The sequence below is a fragment of the Podarcis gaigeae genome, assembly GCF_964106915.1.
Source record: "Podarcis gaigeae genome assembly, chromosome: 14".
Classification (NCBI taxonomy): Eukaryota; Metazoa; Chordata; class Lepidosauria; order Squamata; family Lacertidae; genus Podarcis; species Podarcis gaigeae.
Window position 1 is genome coordinate 5,611,343 of NC_139690.1, and position 15,228 is coordinate 5,626,570.

The window sequence follows — 15,228 nt, forward strand, 5'->3', positions numbered from 1 at the left end:
GCTAGACTTAGGCCAAGGTTTCAGTCTCCCTGGTATGGGATTCCTCTGCAAAAGCTGCATTACAGGGCATTCTGAGGCACTCTGTTTGCACTGGGCACCAGAGAAAATTGTTAAGACTCACCAGCAGCCCCTACAAACTGGATGCCCTGGAATGTGCTTCAAACTTTCCTGGGGCTGCACACTGTGAGTTTAGGTACAAGTAGTCACTCAACGTTTTCAGTAAGAAACCCCAGCATTCCCAGGAACACATGCTCCCCTACTAGGATTACAACACTGTCCAGCTGACCTCAAGAGCCTGTGGAGTCTACCATTTGCTATCCCAGTACAACAGATTGACCCCAAACTGGGTAACACTCAGATAAAAAAAATTCACCGCAACTCCCTGTAGTACACTCATGTCATCAATAAAAAAAATACACAGGAAGGAAACACTGGCCCCAGAAATTCTTTGCCTCTCCAGCAAAGGCATGCAATACATTTTCAAAGTAGTAAGCACACCAACTTTGTGGTAATCCAGCATTTTCACCTACTGCAGAACAGTAAAAAAATAAAATAAATCATACCTCCTGCCGGATTCCCTGCAGCCCCACTATTGGTGAGGACAACCAAAGGCTCTGGGGCCAAGGAGGACTGGCTGTTGGAGAGGCTAGAAATTACGTCAGAGACCTGCTCTGAGGTCGTGACACTAGGGCCGCCATCGGACGTGGAATTTGCAGTCTGAGATTCCACTCTAGATGAAGTTGTTGGCACAACAGTGGGCTCTGTATAAAAATGACAAACAACATAAAGAAATTTAAGCACCTGCAGCCTGTTTAAGTGGGTTATGACTAAGAACTCATTTGACACACATCTTGGGCAAACACAAGGCAGACAACGTGGGGTTACTATGTGGCTGGCTGTGCCCAAACAGTACCCTTTGGTGCATAGAACCAGTGTAACAGTGATATATTTACAGCACCAACCTCAATAGTTCCACAGTTATTCATATCAGGATCAGTTTAACATTGTTGTGTCAAATGTGCCCATGGGCCGCAAAAAGGCTGGAAACCCCTGATTTATTCTGATCGCATCTGTGTTGGGTGGTAGGCCTGCAAAAGTTCAGAGTACCAACAGTAACATCTGAGGATGCATGTATGCAAACATAGGAGTGATCCAGAGAGACTTTCCCATGTCTGAAACATCATGAAAGGCAGCCCTGAGCCTGGCCAGACCACAAAGTATCATGTCTGCACTCCCTTATGTGATGCAAGCAGCTTTTAACATGGCAATCCAAAAGTCAAGAGTTTCAATGGCCAGCTAACACATCTTGTTTCTTTTCAGAACACTAATCGGCTTCTCACTGATGGGAGGGTCAAGGCTCTGTCACTGCTGCAACCTACCATCCTCATCCACTGTGAGGTCCACTACTTCTGCTGCATTCTGTCTCAGGGGCTGAATGACTGTGGAGATTCTACTACGGTTCCGCTGCTCCTGTGGCCGTGAAGCATGCGAGTTTGAACTGTGGCCCCAGTGGGATCGAGAATGCCCAAGTGACGATCGAGACCTGGAAGCATAAAGTACAAATGCCTGAAAACTCAAAACAAAGGTTCTCTTTTTTTACCATGACAGGTCTGGTAAGATGATCACTTCTCCAATCTGTACCACCAACAGTTTCAGATAATTCAATTCAAAACTGAGTTTTGTTTTAAGTGGTATTTTGTTTTCCAGATCAATTGTGGGCCACCTTCAGTAACATGTGCTCTATTTAGGGTCCAAGGTTCAATCCCTGGCATCCCCAGGTAGGTCTGGGGGCAGGGGCAGGCGGAGGAGACTCTTGTTTGAAGCCAAACTTAACGACTGGTTTGTGTACAGCCTTGGCTACCTGTTACACCTGAAGCAGAGGTCATGGTTTACTGCTCCACAACAAGTCACAAACCCTGGCTTGGACATAATGGGAAGTCAGGACACCCTGGTTTGTTTATCCCACTCGTGCCGGGGAACCGTGAAACCAGAGTGATTAGGCATTGTACACCTACATGCTACTTGTTCACATTAGAAAGTCTGGCTCCTCAAGAGAAATGTGTAACAAATTTGAAGTTTGAAATTAATTAAATAACAATAACAATAAAAAACTTAATAATAATAATAAAAAAGAAAGCCCGGCTTCTCATTACATGTGACCGCTTTAGTGTGGAGACAATTCTTAGCTAGATAGCTCAGCCAGGGCCAGCTGACCCAGGATGCATGGTGAGACAACTGCCTCAGGTGGCAGGATCCACAGGGTCAGCAGATCTGGCCTCCCAGGGGCACACGGTTTACTGCCGCAGCAGTGGTTGAGGTGCACTCCTTGGAGGATGGATCTGCCTCCACTCCACACCCCACCCCCCTGCCACAGCAACCTCTTGGCCCTGGCGTAGTGTTTGTGTGCTCACCATTTCGTGGTTCGCATCAGGAGCCAAAATGTCTGGCACGAGCCCTGTGGATCAACGGTCTGAATAGAAAGCTAAGGCAGTTTTCTGTGTCCACAAGACTCTGAACGATAGTGGCACTAACTAGTCTGTGTCAACTAATCTTGAGTTTGCATTCTCTTAAGAACGTACCATGCAATAGCACCTGGGCTATCTTTGCAAAATGTTAGCCCCAAGTAGGTATAGGGAGGTCCACCACATACTGACCATGATGACCTGTCACAATCCAGTCTCATTGCCCCAAGAATATGTAAACAGATTTTCTACTGCAGTGTAGCTTTGGAGAGTATTGAATTACAGAGTGGGAGAGATTCAAAAGGACAAGGCTTAGACTGGACCTAGCTTAACTGTTAAACTGCAGGTGTGAATGCACATTACAATAAGAGTAAAAAATGGCACAAATGCTACCTTCTACATCACTAATGTACAGATCTAATGAGCAAGTGTAGTGTCATTATACGCAAGAGCCTCAAATCTAAATTCATACTTTTATTATGTTTATATATCCTTTGATATATATGAATGCTATTTTAACCTCATTACACAAAAATAGGAAGCCACTGTAACAAAACTGAATACTCAAACCCTTTACTACATAGCCTATTCAGAAAAAGCATGATGTGAATCTCAAGTTTGCCAGAGCATCTTCACTATCCTTCATCCAATCAAAGATCAAATTATAGGTACCCATTTTAACAGTAATGTTAGACTGTTAAACTGAGTATTCATAACTGCATCCTTGACTGGATCAAGAGTTTTGCCAACACAGAATTAAAATTAAAAAATCTGTATTAGGAAAATTAAGAAGCCAAAGATCAGGAAACCAAAATAACTCTGACAAGGCATAGACTGCATGGCTTTAACAACAGTCAAAATACCTTCCCCCCTCTCTCCTCACTATCTAGCCTGATGGTGTGTGCTAGAAAATTCCAAAGCGTACACACTATTTTGTGACATTTTGATTGGCCTAATAAAGGTATTGCCCTATTACGTATTTGCAACTTTTCTTAGAGGCCAAAATAAGCTACCTTTATTTTTTGAATTAAAATTAGAGCATTCTGCAAAAGATCCCAAGTACAGTGGTACTTCAGGTTACAGACTTTGCTATCCCAGAAATAGTACCTCGGGTTAAGAACTTTGCTTCAGGATGAGAACAGAAATCATGTGGCAGCAGCAGGAGGCCCCATTAGCTAAAGTGGTACCTCAGGTTAAGAACAGTTTCAGGTTAAGAACAGACCTCCAGAATGAATTAAGTTCTTAACACGAGGTACCACTGTATACAGTCATGGGGAAAAGAAGACACCCTCTTTGAATTTTGTTTTTTTTAACATATGAGGACATAATAACATTCACTTGTTCTTTAGCAGGTTTTAAATTAGGTAAATACAACCTCAAATGAACAGCACATGACATATTACACCGTGTCATGATTTATTTAACAGAAATGAAGCAAAAATGGAGAAGGCATGTGTGAAAAACTAAGTACACCTTATGATTCACTAGCTTGTAGAACCACCTTTAGCAGCAATAACTTGAAGTATACATTTTCTGTATGACTTTTAGTCTCTCACATCGTTGTGGAGGAATTCTGTCCCACTCTTCTTTACATTATTGCTTCAGTTCACTGAGGTTTACTGGCACAGCACTTTTAAGGTCCCGCCGCAGCATTTCAATTAGGTTGAACTGGGCCATTTGACTAGGCCATTGCAACACCTTGATTCTTCTCTTTTTCAGCCATTCTGTTGTATTTTTGCTGGTGTGTTTGGGATCATTGTCTTGTTTTATGACCCAATTTTGCCCAAGTTTCAATTGTTGGGCAGATGCCTCACATTTTACTCTAGAATACTTTGGTATACTGAGGAGTTCATGGTCGACTCAATGACTGCAAGGTTTCCAGGTACTGTGGCTGCAAAACAAGCCCAAATCATCACCCCTCCACCACCGTTCTTGACAGTTGGTATGAGGTGTTTGTGCTGACATGCTGTGTAGGGTTTTTGCTAAACATTGTGCTGTGCATTATGGTCAAACATCTCCACTCATCTGTCAAAAAGACACCATTCCAGAAGTCTGGTGGTCTGTTCAGATGCAACTTTGCAAACTGAAGTCATGCTGCCATGTTCTTCTTAGAGAGAAGAGGCTTTCTCCTTGGCAACCCTTCCAAACAAACCATACTTGTTCAGTCTTTTTCTAATTGCACTGTCATGAACATTAACATTTAACATGCTAACTGAGGCCTGTAGAGCCTGAGATGTCTCTTTTGGGTTTTTTGCAATTTCTCTGAGCATTGCACGGTCTGCCCTTGGGATGAATTTGCTGGGACGTCCACTCCTGCGAAGATTGGCAACTGTCTTGAATGTTTTCCACTTTTGAATAACCCTTCTTGCTGTAAAATGATGGACTTAAAATTGGTTGGAGATAGCCTTATAATGCTTCCCAGTTTCATGGGCAGCAACAATTGCTTCTCTAAGAGCATTGTGTCATTTTTCCTCCTTGGCATTGTGTTAAAACATACCTGAATGCTCCAAACCAGCAAACTGCTAAAATTTCAGCTCTTATAGAAGTGGACACACTTGTAGATGATCAAATTAAGCAAGGGCATTTGCTTAGCAGCACCTCTCTGCTACTTAGTCCCTTAATTCCTAGGAAAGCAGTAAGGGTGTACTTAATTTTTCACACATGGCTTCTCCATTTTGGCTTTGTTTTTGTTAAATACATCATGACGGTGTAATATGTAATGTGTTGTTGTTCATCTGAGGTTGTATTTACCTAATTTTAAGACCTGCTAAGGAACAGGTGATTGTTATTATGTCCTGATATGCAAAACCACAGAATTCAAAGAGGGTGTACTTTCTTTTTTCCATGACTGTGTATCAGTATTTTACAACAATGTCAATAAAGTAACCAGGTACACATTAAAGTTGCTGTTTCAGCATTTCCAAGTCTTTAGTTCATTCAATGCCTAGGTCAGAGCTTTCCAAACCTTTCATGTTTGTGACACACTTTTTAGACATGCGTCGTTTCGCGACACAGTAATTCAGTTTAACTAGCAAACCGAAGGTTAAACTAACCCCTTTCCGGCCCTGGGAGGAGCGTGGGGAGCCTTCACGTGACACACACTGCAGCCAACACACTAATGTGTCGTGCAGGGTGGATATGATTTAAATCAGTTTGAATCACTAGTCAGTAAGACTTGATTTAAATCATTTTTTCACAGAAAGACTCATTCTTGCTGGTATAATCTTAATATTGACAACCAGATGAAGGTTTCATTTTTGGAATAATAAATTCTCAGAGTAGTTTTCACAGTTATATCAAAAATTACTGATTTGGTTAAACTATCAGAAATACATAGACAGATAACTATAAAATTATGGTGAGGTTTAATAAGTTAACTGTTTATATTTGGACAACTTTTCTGCTGCACTTTTATTGGAAGGAGAAAAATAATCACTTCCTTAATAACAATTTATTTAACTGAAACAATAACATTATAGCATATGTATCCATGTTTGTTAACTGATGTGGTTAAACGGTTTTTAAAAAAATAAACTTAGACTGAGTTTAAGCACACATGAAAATCTTAAAACAAATCCTTATTTCCTGATGAATAGCCTTTGGACTATAATGTAACTTAAATAAAAAACTATCTTTAGAAAGATTTTTCCTCCAAAAGCATTTTATTTTAAAAATCTGATTTAAATCAAAAAAATCTGATTTAAATTTTTAAAAATCCGATTTAAATTAAAAATAAAATAGAAATCATTGATTTTTATCCACCCTGGTGTTGTGATACACAGTTTGAAAAGCTCTGGCCTAGGCTGACCATGGCCTCATGCAAGTTCCTTTTGATTTCTCTCTCCTACTTTAAAACTGATTCAAACTGACTGAACCAGTAGGATATCGGACTCCTTGAGGAATCCATGGACAAATGGGTGATACTCATGCTGGGCATAAAACTGGGGTGAAAACTCCAGCTAAAATAATCTTTAATAACAAACGTGATCCCATGATTTTAGACAGGCGACAAGCTGGATATTATCAGCTGTGATCAGGAATCTCTGCATGCTGAGGGAAGGGGCTTAGGGTGGCAGAATAATTTTAGACTAGGGAGGGATTGGGATTTGTTTTTTTTAATGTACATATTGTTAGAACTAACGGCAAAGCTCCCATCAGTTCTACTGGGTGAGGGATCCATACATTTTGAGAGTCTGAAAAGGGAGGAGACTTTGCTTAGGTCTCTTCTCATTTGCTGAGGAGACTGAATTCAGAAGGTTTGTTCATTTATCTTTGATCAAGGCATCACGGCATCTATCAGCAGAGTTTCATCCAGGATGACACTTTAAAGCACTGCTGCAAGATGAAAGACCAAAATAATTGACAACTTGAGAACTATCTGCATATCTCTCCCCAGTACAACTACAGATTATTCCTGCCGTTAGATGGAAAGAGGCTTTCATGTGCAGCACAAATAAAATAATAATATATGGTTTAATGAAGCAGGAGCAAGGAAGAAGGTGAGGCCTAGAGTAAAATGAGAGAGAAAAGGAAAAAGGAACCATGTATTAAAAGTAAACTCACATTTCTTGACTTACTTTACATTCCTATACAATGGCAGGACCAACTTTTCATAGGCCTGAGGCACAGGAAGGACCCAGACTGGAAAGCTATGAAGTAATCCTATTAAATGGATTGTGTGGTAACTGGTTGCCTGTGTTGAGGCAGATATATTATGAGGTAGCTGTAAATATATTTGAGAGTAACCATAGAGCGAATAAATTGTGTTTTCAGCCTGAAGTCATGCACTGCCTTATTTAGCAAAGCTCCATTTTGAACCCAGGATGGCAGCTAGAGAAACTCAAGACCCGGAGACGTAGCAGCCAAAATTAACAAAATATTGAGGTAAATAACTGAAAGGACAAACTTCTGCTGCTTCGCCAGTAGAAAGCAATGTTCTAGTTTAAAGGTAGCTGACATAAGCAGCTGCTATAAACCATGTTAGGCCACTGGCCCACCTTGCTCAGTGGGATTTAAACTGATTGGCGGCGTCAGATAGGAGTCCTTTCCAGCCTTATCTAGAGATGCCAGGAATTAAACTTTGCAAAGCAGCTGGTTCTCTGTGGAGAAACAGTTCCCCCTCCCAAATTCTCTTTTTTTTAAAAAAAATGTTTTTTTATTATGTTTTTCACAAACAAAAATAAAACAATCTTTTACAGTCAGCATTTTATGTCATCTTATTTACACTGCGTATATTCACGCCCTGACTTCCTTCCTTGCTTCAGTTTTCTTAATATATATCTTCTCTTGCAGATTCTTATTCACCTTCTATAAACATCACAGGATTTATGTTAACCCTGCTAGTTTTTAAACTTCTACAGTTAATTCTTATGTATGCAACCCACTCTTCTTCAAACTTTGTCCCTTTTTGGTCTCGAATTTTATAAGTCATTTTAGCTAATTCTGTATACTCAAAAAAATTATCCTGCCATTCCATTACCGTTGGGATCTCCTGTAATTTCCACTTTTGAGCCTCCCAAATTCTATTTCTAAGGCAAAGCCTTGTTTTAACAGAATGCGTAACAGCATTCACACTACTGAACGTAAAGCGAAATCTGTACAATATATAAATGGTCCTCACTTTCATATACAAGGTATACAAGGGTGGCTGGCTGTTTAACACTGCACTAACTCAAAATAGCAGTGACTCTGGGAGAAGGTACATGAGGGAACGAAAACTGGTCAAATCTGATTTTGTCAAGCATTGCATCTCATCCCACTTAGTGGCCTGTTGAGCACCGCCGACTCCACGCAAATCTTACTAGTTGGGAAGATACCCTGGTTGGAAAGAAAAGGGGTGTCTCAAGGAAGAGGCAGTTAATGGCTGGGCGGGGTATAAATATTATTATTATTATTATTATTATTATTATTATTATTATTATTATTATTATGTAGATCAGTTAGAAGAAGTCAGTTGGGGGGAGTGGTCAGCCAGTAATCAAGATGGCTGCAAAACTCAGAGTTCCTGCCCTCAAGTACATAATTTCTTTTCAAAACAGCCAATTAACTGGGAAAACTTGAAAACTTTTACCCCAGTTCAAGAAATATGCTGAGATAAAAATAAGGGGGTATAATTAACTTTCTCATGCCACGGGGACACCAAGAAGCCAGGGCAATGAGCCAGCAAAGAGAGGACATGGCGCCCGAACCAGTTAAGACGGCAGAAGCTGCGGCAGAAAAGGGTACCAATGCAGTGCTGAGAAGGGACAACATGAAGAAAAGCTTTGAAAACTGCTCACGAGATATAAAATCAAAGCTGGAGGATTCTCAAAACAGACTTAAAGGGTTAACTTTGCAGGGGCTTTGTAGAAGGGGCAGAAAGTGACAAGATAGTGGTTTAAATTGCTAATACCTGCCTTGGAACTATCTCCAGAGGATATTGGGTGAGCCCATGGAGCCCTATCAACTCGTCCATGTGTTTCAGCCCCTCCAAGAGACATTATTTACATATATTTACATAGATTTTAGGAAAAAAAGATATGGAGAACGCTTAGGAATGTGGAAAATATAACTTTTGAAAATCAACCAATTATGGTTCTCCAGAATCTATCTCAGGACACCTTGAAAAAAGGAGAGGATTTCACCTAGTAACATCTAGATCAGGGGTAGTCAACCTTTTTATACCTACTGCCCACTAATGCATCTTTTTGATGGTAAAAGTTCCTTACCGCCCACCAGTGCTCAATGGAAAGAGGAACCCCCTACCACCCACCTAGAATCCTGAAACACCCACTAGTGGACGGTAGGGACCAGGTTGACAATCCCCGATCTTGATTATCAGAAGTGGTAATCAGATTATCACTGAGCATTCACTTTCTGTCTAATATTCAACAGAGGAAATTCAGTTTTTTTGGCTGCAAACCTCTGGGAAGTAGCAGAGCTTTTGCAACTTCTGGAGTTGGAATGACTCTCTGAATTGCTGAGCTTTTTACAACAAGAAGGCACTGACCCAGGAGAAGAGAACCCAGTGGAGTCTACCTGTAGTAGATCTTGTAGCACAAAGATAGCACAAGGAAAAGGACACCAGACTTCTCTACTCTCAAGCAACTAGAAAATGAACAATTAAGACCCTTCTCTGAGGTGTTAAAAATAATTTATTCAAGATGAAGCCATACAATTGGCTAGACAAAGCAGTAATTATAGCACATGTACCCCTTGAAGTTAAGATCTAAGCTAATATTTAAAATGTACTCATCATGTGTACAGTGGTGCCCCGCAAGACGAATGCCTCGCAAGACGAAAAACTCGCTAAACGAAAGGGTTTTCCATTTTTCGAGGCGCTTCGCAAGACGAATTTCCCTATGGGCTTCCTTCGCAAGAAGAAAACGTCTTGCGAGTTTCCCCCCCTTTTTCTAAGCCGCTAAGCCGCTAATAGCCGCTAATAGCGCTAATCCGCTAAGCCGCTAATGGCCGTGCTTCGCAAGACGAAAAAACCGCTAGACGAAGAGATTCGCGGAACGAATTATTTTCGTCTTGCGAGGCACCACTGTACTTATGGTATGTTCTATACCCCAATGGTGCAGGAGTGCCCTCTAGTGTCTATAGAGGACACATACAGAGTTGTATTTTACTGTTTTAAGTTGAATGTTGAATTGTTTTTCAGTTGTGGGGAAGGGAGGGTGTATATACAAATAAGAAAGCAAGATGGCATCAAATAAAAAGAGTGGAAGTATAACTACGATTACCTGGAATTTAAAAGGGATGGGAGATCCAATAAAACATGTTCAACTGGCAAAATATCTTTATAATAGGTAACCAAATATAGTTTGTTTAAGGGAATTCATGTGGATTAGAAAAACACCTTATTTAATCAATCTTGGGTAAGATGATTCATAGCAATAGGGTCAAATAAAAGAAGGCAAGTTGTGATCTTAGTTCATTCTCAACTTAATTTTCAGGTCATTAAAATACTAAGAGATCCAAATGGTAGATCTATTGTTACAGAAGAAACCCTCAGTGGGATATGTTAAGTAACTTTGGATTCAGTTTATGTGCTGAATACTGGCCAAATGTCATTTTTACAAAAACCTGTGTCACGCCTCAATGATTTTTTCTTCTTATGATTTAATAATTGGAGGAAGATTTAAATTGGAGCGCAAGTAGCCTTTCACATAAAGACCTAACTGATTCTGCATGGGAAAAGCAATGTAAACAACAACAGTGGAGTTTAAAAAGGGCAAGGAACAACTGAAATTGTTGAGAACATTGTAAGAGTGGGGTCTATGGGATATATGGAGTGAGTGGAATCCAGTGGATACAACTCACATGTTTGTCTCCCCTGTTCATAGCTCACAATCTTTAGACTTTATATTAACCTCTGCCCTGTTTCAGAATCTCAGCTATATAACCTGGGTGCCAAATGGATCCTTAAACCAAGGTTACAATCGCCAAAACAGAATGTCTAGTTGCCATTTTAGGGCAATACGGCTCTAATTTTTCAAATGAAGGACTGTGATTGATTGTTAAACATCTGGTTAGTTCAGATTGCAACCCTGAGCTAGGTTAAGATTGAGGACAGTCCACATATATATAGACATTCCTACCTCTTTTTCTTAATGGTGACATGGGCCACTGATATCATAAGAATATTCTTCACAACTGAGAGCAGGACAGTAAAGGCAAGCTACAACAATTAACTATAATGTTGTTCATCGCTCCTTCTCAGGCTGCACAGAAAAAGCATTTTGGTTCCTGAAATCCATTCTGATTGTGCAGAATGATTGAATTATACAGTCCTGATCCAATGATCCCCAGACATGCACCTCCAGATGGTGGAGATGTCAGGCACCATCCTGGGGCCCAGGCAACTTCACTTGGTCACAAGTAGCCAACAGCTTAGTGCAAAATGCACCTGGCACCTGGCTAATTTCAAACTCTGCCTTCATTTTTAAAGGAAGTGCAGACAGCTCATATTGGTGAAATTAACATAACAGAACACACTCCAGTGAGCGCACACTTCCTATTAATTCTGTCAGAAAATGTGACCTATATTTGGTCTTTTAGTCCTGTCCTTGTAACCAATCAAATGGTAAAAGAAAAACTTTATGCATCATTGGAACAAAAACGAAGAAAAATAATAGAAGGATTGCTGTGGGAAACAATAAAGGCAGTGTTTAGAGGAGTATGTTTCAAGAAAAATCAGGACTGAATAAAATCTACAGGACACAAAAGATGCAATTAGAACAGGAAGTCTTTTCCCTAGAACAAAAGCACAGGACAAGAACTTCAAAACAAGTTTACTATTACAAATTAAGCAAAAATAACTAGAAGCAATAGAAATAGATAAAACAATGGTACAATTATTTTATTTAAAACAAAAATATTATTACTATTTTTGCTGCCAAGTTGCAAAAAGAGAAACAAAGCAATAACTACAGGTATAAAACTAAAGGCAGGAGAAAGGGTTTATAGTACAAAATATGTGCAGAATTTAAAAAGCTTTTCTCCTTTCTGTACACCTCCACCTCTCTCTAGAAGAAATTAAGAAATTTTTAGACACTATAGCTGGGATAGGCAACCTAAGGACCGTGGGCCAGATCCGGCCCAATTGCCTTCTCAATCCAGCCCGCAGACGGTCCAGGAATCAGTGTGTTTTTACATGAGTAGAATGTATCCTTTTATTTAAAATGCATCCCTGGGCTATTTGTGGGGCACAGGAATTCGTTCTTTTTTATCTTTTAGAAAAAATAGTCCGGCCCCCCACATGAGCTGAGGGATGGTGGACTGGCCAACAGCTGAAAAAGGTTGTTGACCCCTGCACTATAGCGATACCTATAACTAAAGGAGGAGGACAGTAAATGTATGGGAAAGGAGGAGATAAAGGAAGTAATTAACAATGATATTGTAATGATATTTTAGCTGATAACAGACTTCCTGCAACCTGGAGACATTCAAAAATAGTAGTTATTCCCAAGCCTCACAGGGACCATCCAATTTTGAGTCACACAGACCAATCTCTTTATTCTTGACAATTATAAATACCTAGACTCTTAAGAAGAGGGGAGAGGAGAGGAGACTGAGGGAACCCTCCACAACGGAGGGTGTTTGGAAAAGGGTGGGGGGCTGCCAGCTCTGCGGGCAAGGGGTGCCATAACTGGGCTCCTGAGCCCCACAGGGGTGTCGCAGAAAGAATGTATTTGGTCAAGGGAGCAATGGACTCAAAAAGGTTGAAAACCTGTGCTGTATGTAATTAAATGCATACATCTGAAGAGAAGGGTTCTCTTGTTCTAAATTTAGAATCAGCATCCAACTGTTGCAGAGGCAGAAGGACAGGGACTAGAGAATATCTGTACCATCAGATGGTGAAAAGGAAAGAGCACAGCTAGGCAGAAGATTTAACACATGACAAAAATGGCAATGATCTGGCTCCTACCAGGGGCTGCCTATAGCTAACTTGGAAGTTCCAACTACAAGAGGGTGAGAGAAATCAATACAATGAAGTTTAAGCAGTGTTAGAAATTGAGAGAGAAAAGCTAGGGCCAAATGCCTTCTGGAATCTGGGTTATAGGCACAAAATCAGAATGGCTAGTTGCCATTTTCCCCCCAGTGCAGCAGCACATTCCATTTATTTTTGCGAAATAGGTCTATGACATCAAAATTCTTGGAAGAACGGGTCCAACAGCATAATCCTAGCCATTTCTACACAGAAATAGATCCTGCTGAATGAATTCAAAAGGGTTTACACCAAGGCAAATGGGAATGAGATTTTACATGTGAAGAATTCTTCTGAATTCCTGGCAAACTGAGATCAACATTTGCAATCACCTAGAAAACTTTCCTTATCCATCAATTTTCATTAGACAAATTTCTGTTTCACAATATGGAATTCTGTACAGACCAATTCACCCCATGAGAAAAATGCATGCATTTAGAATGCATTTTACATTAAGTCTTTAAGAAAATGTTACATGGGGGAAATATAATAATTATTTCTTTTTTAAAAAAAAACAGATATTCTACTAACACTATAGGTTTTCTGTTTTAAAAACCAAATTTCGGCAAAAAACTAAATCAGCCGTGTTTAATAACATGAAATAAATGACAATTTAGAAGAAATTTTTAATACAACTATGTGAACGTCATAGCTTTCTGGCAAGAACAACACAAGGGCGGGGGAATCCCATAAGGAAGGCTCTGCTAATTCCAACTGCAAACAGTCTATCCACCAATTTCCCTATAGGAAATTGGTTCCTGAAACCAATTTCCAACCAACAAAGACAGCCTGCCAGGGGAAGTTCACCTGGAACCTTCACCTTTAGGTGCCAGGCAAAAAATGGTTCCTCTTTAACCAGGCCTTAGGCTGATTGACATCCAATGCCCTTTTAAAATGTGTTGGGTTGTTTCTATTTTTAATTTGTTTGAGTATTAGCATACTTGAGCACTGCTGTCTATGGCTTCTTTAAAGTGCTGAATACAGAAAACAAGTGTGGTTTTTAAAAAGGCGGGTGCATATGTAGCCCGGAGAAAACATGTTGGAGTTGTAGCTAGGGGTTGAAGTCAGGCCAATTAAGAAAGGGGATTGTTTTAAACTTTTATCTTTTTATTTAAAATAAACAAAAAATATCCAGTAGCAGCAAAAATGTAATGTGTTTTTTAAATCAACTGTGATGTCTTAGCATTCTAAGATCAGCAGTTAATAATGTTTTATATAAATTGGTATAAATTAGGGAGAAATGAACATGTGAAAAGCCCTAACCTACAATGAACACAGGAATTCTGAAGCTCACCATCCGTAATAATATTTCCCCCATTGAAAACATAAGCTCTCTTTCTCATTACGTCATATATAATACACAGCTCTTAATACAAAAAGAAACATAAAATGGAGCTTATGTAGTAACTTGGTTATATTTTGAAGTTCGAATTAAGTGCATTGTAAAAAATATTCTCCTTCTAATCATTTCAACAAAAAATATAGCACCCAAAGTAGAAAGCCACAGTTATACATCTCTGAATTATTTCAAAAGCAAAATACCAAGCCTATGGAAGTACACATATACTTTGGGCAGGAATTTTTTTTAAGGTGAACATACTGTGTGTGCTATTACTTAATCTAAAACAGAAGGACTCAGTGTTCATACCAAATTATATAAAGAAACTAACGTGTAGTAATTTTGTCTCTTGATCACACTCCACATTTATCAACATGATTTGCCCTGAAAAGAAATAGCTGACTAACTCTCCAGACATTCATTAGACCTCATACTGTTTTGAAGAGACTTCAAACATTAAACTCTAACCTGCCTGGCCGAGAGGGGACTCCTGCTACTATGTGGGAAGGGCAGGGAGCCATCTAAGTTATGTTTATCCTGGATGGCTCCCACATCCCTTTGCATTTGAAAAAAGCTTTATAACCAAGACTTTTGAGTACTCTGACTTGTTGCCACTGTCCTGTGTCCTCCACTGATAGCAGCACCAGCTTACCTGTGTGGGGAGAAGGTGACAGTCCGAAGTCACCTTCCAGTCCCTTCCAGCAGCAACAAAGTCAGATCACTAATGTGTTGATTAGAATGTTCTTTTCAAATGCAAAGGGTTGTGAGATCCCTAGTTGTGTTTCTGTTGTGCTATTGGCTGGGAGGCATTTTTCCTCCTGTGCTCTCAGTGGTCAGTTGCACCATTTGAATGGTTCAGCAGCCGAATACTAGAACTATGCATCAGGACCGTGATCTCATTCAGGGAATTCTTAGTTGCAAAATGCATTCTGCACCCGCTTATTATGAACCCTGAC

General features: G+C 39.9%; 1 protein-coding gene across 8 annotated transcripts in view; it reads right to left on the reverse strand.

The window, feature by feature from the left end:
* Positions 1-15,228, reverse strand: part of RNF111 (ring finger protein 111) — a 49,784-nt gene that overhangs the window by 13,887 nt on the left and 20,669 nt on the right. For all 8 annotated transcript variants that reach the window (XM_083712548.1, XM_083712549.1, XM_083712546.1 and 5 more), the window contains exons 4-5: positions 1,380-1,543; positions 564-761 (exon numbers count right to left, since the gene is read on the reverse strand). In XM_083712548.1, the coding sequence (XP_083568674.1) occupies positions 564-761; positions 1,380-1,543 (362 nt within the window). The remainder of the gene's footprint in view (positions 1-563; positions 762-1,379; positions 1,544-15,228) is intronic.